This window comes from Megachile rotundata, unplaced genomic scaffold (assembly GCF_050947335.1).
Source record: "Megachile rotundata isolate GNS110a unplaced genomic scaffold, iyMegRotu1 scaffold0150, whole genome shotgun sequence".
Classification (NCBI taxonomy): Eukaryota; Metazoa; Arthropoda; class Insecta; order Hymenoptera; family Megachilidae; genus Megachile; species Megachile rotundata.
Genome location: NW_027473447.1, coordinates 150,911 through 157,715, shown reverse-complemented (window position 1 = coordinate 157,715; position 6,805 = coordinate 150,911). Strand labels below are relative to the sequence as shown.

The window sequence follows — 6,805 nt, the reverse complement described above, 5'->3', positions numbered from 1 at the left end:
GATAGTATGATTGTGATTGTAAGATTGTGATTGTATGACTGTGATTGAATGATTATGATTGTATGATTGTGATTGTATGATTGTATTTGGGAGATTGTATTTTGGAGATTGTAATTGTAGGATTGCGATTGTATGATTGTGATTTTATGATTGTGATTGTATGATTGTGATTGTATGATTGTGATTGTATGATTGTGATTGTATGATTGTGATTGTATGATGGTGATAGTATGATTGTGATTGTATGATTGTGATTGTATGATTGTGATTGTATGATTGTGATTGTATGATTGTTCGGGGAATTTGTTTGATAGAGAAATCTCAAATTCAAATTGTCTGCCCGAAATGAAAATTTGCCGGTCTGCACGAACGAAGCTACTCGTTATTCGTTTGTAAGGGTTGGAAGACTGAAAGAGTGTATTTTAAAGAGAGATTTAAATATATTTAAAGAATATAAGATTACAAAAAGACTGTTGATGTTTACTCGCTCGCTTCTATTTACGTACTAGACTCGATCGCGATTACCCCTCCCTTTATACTGGTCTTCCAGGAACTCTCCAGAACTTTGGCGTTACTCGAAATTTCACGATGTCTCGCGGCTGCCCTCCCGCTCCGCACCACTCTCCCCGAGGCCTACGAGGCGGGAAGTACACAAACGGAAGGGAAGCTCGTCGAGACATCGTTCGTCAAATTTAAAAACAAAACACAAACGTTCTGGGAATTTCTGGAGCGATCCTTGACCGTTTCTTGAACATACCGCCCGCCTTCTTCGTAAAGCGAAGAATCGGCTATAGACAAAGAAAGTAAAAAAGAAAAACAAAAAAAGAAATCCAGTGTCGTGATCGCAAGTGTACCAAGGGGGTAAATCGCATAAGCATAAGAAACTAAATGAACATAGCAAAAATGCAAGAAACTAAGAAAGAAATATAAAGAAATCTACCGCGAGCTTACAGTTAAAATATATATATATGTATATATACAGAAAGAGTATATTAAGAGTTGGTGGTAAGGCGTGTCGCTCGCTAATCTTTTTCTCAGAATTCGGCCGAGCCGAAAGATCGGAATGCGAGAACCACCGGCTACAGGGGATGGGTGTCAACAAGCCCTACCACCATCTCACGCGAACAGTGTTCACGCGGAATTTTCCGAGCTAAGTGGCGTCCGAAGGAGGCACCGGGAGAGGGCAGATTTTGACGATGGGCCGCGTTACGAGGCCGTTGGCAGTTCGCACGGTAACGACTCGTGTGTGTCCATCAGTCCCCGGGTGTAATGTTTCGATTCTACCCATTGACCATTTTGCTGGCGGTTGCAGCTCGTCTCGAAGAAGTACAAGTCTGCCAATCTCCAAGTTTTCCTTCTGGTGCCGCCACTTAGGGAGTTGTTGGAGCGTGTGCAGGTATTCGTTTCTCCACCTACGCCAAAATTGAGAACGCATATTAGAAATTAATCGCCATCGTGTAGTGAGTGACATTAGGGGAGCGGATGGATCGGGCTCTGGTGTAACGCATGTTGGTTCCCCTATAAGAAAGTGTCCTGGTGTAAGTGCGGAGAAATCTGATGGATCTTCGGACAGTGCGTAGAGTGGCCTCGAGTTTAGGCAAGCTTCGATTTGGCAAAGCAGCGTCGACATTTCCTCGAAGGTAAGTTTTGACTCGCCGATTATTCTTCGTAGATGATGTTTGACTGATTTTACGCCTGCTTCCCAGAGGCCTCCGAAGTGCGGGGCGTAAGGTGGAATGAAACGCCAAGTAGTGCCGTCCTTTTCTAACGCCAGGGCGGTTTCCTTGTAGAAGGTAGAGGCGGCGTTGAACCTTTGCGTCAGTTCCCTGTCGGCGCCGCGGAAAACGGTGGCATTGTCGCTGTAGAGGGTGGCGCAACGTCCTCGTCGTCCGATAAACCTTTGGAAAGCGGCTAGAAAAGAAGCGGAGGTTAAATCGGACACGACCTCTAGGTGGACGGCTCTCGTGGTAAGACAAACAAATAAGCAGATATATCCTTTATACGCCTTATACCCTCGTCCCGACGTCGTGCGTAGCATGATCGGTCCCGCATAATCTACGCCCGAGATGAGGAATGGTCGGTGGGGCGTGATGCGGTCCAGCGGCAATGAACTCATTAATTGAGAAGCAGGACGACCGCTGAATCGAGCGCAGCGGACACAGTCTCGAATAACCGATCGTACCAAAGCGCCTCCACGCAAAATCCAGAATTTCCGCAAAAGTAAACTTCTTGTTAATTGTGGTCCTCCATGAAGTGTGCGGTGATGGGAATCCAAAATAAGAAGTCTTGTAAGAGGGCAGGATTTTGCCACGATGATGGGATGTTTTTCATCGTAGGAGAGCATTGCGTTGGTTAACCGCCCTCCGACTCGAAGCAACCCTTCCTTGTCGAGAAATGGTCGGAGCGAAGCCAATGGAGAACCCTTGGACAGTTCTCGACCTTGACGGAGTTGTTCGATGTCTTTTTCGAAGTGGTTACGTTGAGATGTTCGTAGAGCGACTCGCAGGGCGTGTGCTCGCTCTAGAGTCCGGATGGGACCCTTTTCGCACGGCTTCCTCTGAGCTAGTCTTGAAAATCTAAAACAATAGGATAGGACTTGTAAAAGACGTGTTAACGAGGAGAAGCGGGAAAAGAGTTCTTCCTCGGTCCTGTTCGTATGCACGTGAACAGTGACCCTCCTCTTTTCCAGGTCGATGGATCCATCTTCTTCTGGGATACTAGTTGGCCAGAGGTTGGATGCCTGAGCTAGCCAGGAAGGTCCGTGCCACCAAAGCCTAGAGTCCAGCAGTTCCGAAGGTGAGATACCGCGCGTTGCCAAGTCCGCGGGATTGCTGGACGATTGCACGTGCCTCCACCGATCAGCCGGAATGCGTGTCTGAATGCTGGACACCCGATGAGCCACAAAGGGTTTCCAGAGCGAGGCATGGCCTCGTATCCAGCTCAGGGCCACACTGGAATCAGTCCAAGCGGTCAACGTTGCCGGTAAGTCCAGACCGTCCCTTACTTGGGTCATAAGTTTTGACAGAAGCACAGCGCTGCACAGCTCTAGCCTTGGTATTGTCAAGGCTTTGACTGGGGCCACCTTGGTCTTCGCCACCAAAAGCATGGTTGAAATTTCTCCCTTATGCATTACTCGTAGATAGACGGCTGCAGCGTAGGCCCTTTGAGATGCATCGCAGAACCCGTGCAACTCCACCTTCTCGGTGCGATCTCCCAAGTAGCGAGTCCAGCGTGGAATTGAAAGAGCGTCGAGCTGGCTAAGGGAGGTCCTGAAGGAGTGCCAAGTGGTTTGGATAGCTTCAGGTAGGTCTTGGTCCCAATCGATACCGAGTAGCCAGAGATCTTGTAATAATATTTTGGCGTAAATTAACACAGGTGCTGTCCAGCCCAGTGGATCGAAGAAGCTCGCCACCTCCGAGAGGATCGATCTTTTTGAGATTTTATCCGATTGGCTCATTGGACCGGCGACCCGAAGAGAAAAAGTGTCGTCGCGGGGACACCAGATTACACCCAAGGTACTAACTCCTGTTTTCTCATGAAAGCGGTGGGATTCAGTACTGTCCTCTTCCTGAAGCTGCGGTAGATTCGAAGCCCACTTACTTAGTTCGAATCCACCAGCTCTAAAGATAGATATAACCTGGCGTTTTAATTCGAATGCATTTTCTAAATCATCCGCTCCGGCTAGAATATCGTCGACATATGTATGTCGTTGTATCGCTCGAGCTCCAAGGGGAAAACGACCTCCTTCATCCTTAGCCAGTTGTGCCAGCACCCTCAATGCCAAAAAGGGGGCACAGGCGGTCCCATAGGTGACTGTGGTTAATTGGTAATCTTGCACTGAAACGCCAGGGTTCGGACGCCATAAAATCCTTTGCCAATCCGCATCTGCCTGGTGTACCTTTATTTGACGAAACATTTTAATAATATCAGTAGTAAAAGCTACACGAAACAGACGCCACCGGGTCAGAATGAGCCATAAGTCAGTTTGCATTTTAGGTCCAATTGCCAAACAATTATTGAGAGAGTATCCTGAAGAGGTCCGGAACGACGCGTTGAAGACTACTCGAATCTTCGCAGTGGGGTCGTGTTTCTTCACAACAGCGTGATGAGGCAAATAGTACGCCGGATGCTGGGGATCCGGTTCTGATGCAACCTGCATATGATTCAAGGTTAGATACTCCTTCATAAAGCTACCATAGCTTTCCTTCAAGCTGTCATTTGACGCAAGCCGACGTTCACAGTTTAACATTAATTTTAGAGCTGTCGACCTGGAAGGTTTGAGTGTGGCAACTGGATCTCGGATGAATGGTAAGCAAACAATATACCGACCGTTTGAATCCCGCGTATGAGTTTCCTGGAAATGCCTCTCGCACCTCTCCTCTTCCTCGGATAGTGGGGTTGGCTCCCTCACCTCCTCCACTTCCCAGAACCGTTGGAGAAGCTTGGTGACGGAGTCCTCCGTCTGAGTGTGAAAGCTACGAGCTGTCCCAGTTACCAAAGAGTTGTCTAAGGAAGTGGTCCCCATTAACACCCAGCCGAAAGGGGTGAGTTTAGCGACAGGCGATCCTTCGGGTCCCACACGAGTTCCCTCCTGGAAAAGGCTCCCGCACACATCGGCTCCAAGGATAAGATCCACACGAGATGGCACTCCAAAGTCTGGGTCTGCCAAAGGAAGGCCTTGAAGGTGAGGCCAAGAAGAGCCTTTGACTTGGTGTGTCGGCAACAAAGAAGTGAGCTTCCTTAGCACTAGAGCTCGAACGGACAGCCGGAAGTCTTCGGAATGACGGGAACGGACGACAAAGTTCACTTCACGGGTTGCAACTCCACTTTCCTGTTCCTGGACTCCCGAAATTGCGACCCGTACCGCCCGCCGTGGCAAGCGCAGGGCTTGGGCAACCCAGGAGGTCACGAAGGACGAGTCCGATCCAGTGTCAAGAAGAGCTCGGACTTCGATCATTTCTCCAGACGGCGCCTCCAACTTGACACGGGCTGTAGCTAACAGTGCAACTGAGCGAGAGACCGTTAGGGCAAGAGCGTTTGCAGTTGAAGGACCTTGATCGGAAGATAAGCCAGCGGTGTCACCAGACGTTGATGCCTTTTGTACCATCTTTGTTGGAGACGGGCTCGATGTCATTGCATCATGCAGCAGAGTATGGTGTCGTCGACTGCAGGCCAAGCATTTCTGCGAGGAAGGACACTTCTGCTGCTCGTGTCCAGTGTTCAGGCAGTTGTAGCAAACACCCAGTTCTTCTGCGCGTCCCTTGCGTTTGGCCGGAGATAATGTTTTAAACTTTGTACAATATCCTAGACCATGATTGCCAGAACAGGAGGGGCATTTCCGGGAAATCGTATTTTTTGTTGTGTGGAAAGTCGATGCAGACTTCTTAACGGCGGTACCCCCTTTAATTTTAGACTTGCCGTCGTTGCTGGGAGTAGCCTGAGCAGCAGGGTCTGTCATCTGAGCGGCATCCAACGCCTGGATGCGGTTTTCCAGGAACTTAGACAGCTCATAGAATGATGGTATCTCCCTAGAATTCACCAAGGAAGTTTCCCAGGCCAGGTGAGTAACTTTGTCCAATTTTTGGGTTAATAGGTAGACGAACCATTCATCCCAGGCTGTGACTGGTTTCTTCAAGGTAGTATATGCTCGAATCGTTTGTCGAAATGTATCGAGCAGTCGTTTTAATTCCGAAGCCGATTGTTGTTTTGCAGGTGGGCAGGCGAGGAGAGCACGATGATGCGAAAATGATAATAAGCGTAAATTTCCGTATCGTATCTCTAAATCCTCCCAAGCTCCACGGTAACCAGCCTCCGTAATGGGGGTATTTTGAATCACTTCCGCTGCACTTCCGGTCAAACTTGACTTCAGATAGAGGAGTTTTTTAACATCCGATAAGTGGGGTACGTCATGTACCAGGCTCTTAAATAAGTCGCGGAAGCTTTCCCACTGTAGGGGGTCACCGGAGAAGGTCGGAAGATCAATTTTTGGCAGCTGTGGCTGCGCTGCAATCTGCTCGACCTCAGAGCGTAGCGAAGGAGTTCGATCCGCGAGCTGCTGCGCTATCATTGCCGACGTGTTTAAATAGGCCTCCTCTATCGCTGAAAAAACGTCTTGTTGCACATAAGAACTTGCTGCGGCTTCTTTGCATCGCATCAAAGCTCGATGCCCGGAAAAGAAGGAACTCCAGTAGCGGTCAAGGAGACCCATTCGCTGCTCCAATACGGCGCGAGTTATTTTATCCTTCCCCAGTTTGCAAAGGTTGCTCCAGAACCGCTGGATCCAGCCGGCGAGTTCTTCCTGTTCACGTAGGAGGTCGGAGAATGAGGCGGTGTTCGGCATGATGAGATTTTTTTTTTTTTTTTGAAGTTCTCACTTAAGTATAATTTTTAAAAAATTTCAGATGCAGCTGTTGAAACCACCGATAGTTGTCACCGAATTTGGATCGACTTCTAGAAGTATCAGCTGTCGCAAGTTTATAAACACTGACTGGTCGGCCGACACCGAAACGACAACAAGTGACGTCACAGCACGAGTACGAAAGAGAAAAGAAGCGAGGCAACGCGAGCGAATTGAGTTTAGCAGATCCGAAGAAGCGGAAAACACACTCCACTTTTCGAAAAGGCACTCACTAGTTCTCCAGCACAACACTAGTCACTTCCACTCAAGGCACGAAGGAACGCGTTCGTTTCTCGCATCCGGCTCGAAGGACCAAATGTTCGGGTAATTTGTTTGATAGAGAAATCTCAAATTCAAATTGTCTGCCCGAAATGAAAATTTGCCGGTCTGCACGAACGAAGCTACTCG

The 6,805-nt window shown here is 48.5% G+C and overlaps 1 protein-coding gene across 1 annotated transcript; it reads right to left on the bottom strand.

Moving 5' to 3' along the window:
- Nucleotides 1–1,150: 1,150 nt before the first annotated feature.
- On the bottom strand, nucleotides 1,151–6,340 carry LOC143266298 (uncharacterized). The gene has a single exon (XM_076541836.1). The coding sequence runs from the start codon at nucleotides 6,338–6,340 to the stop codon at nucleotides 1,151–1,153; it is 5,190 nt and encodes a 1,729-aa protein (XP_076397951.1).
- Nucleotides 6,341–6,805: the final 465 nt, after the last annotated feature.

Bases quoted from the DNA above. Each gene is read 5' to 3' on its own strand.
- LOC143266298 (XM_076541836.1), bottom strand. From the start codon at position 6,340: ATGCCGAACACCGCCTCATTCTCCGACCTCCTACGTGAACAGGAAGAA.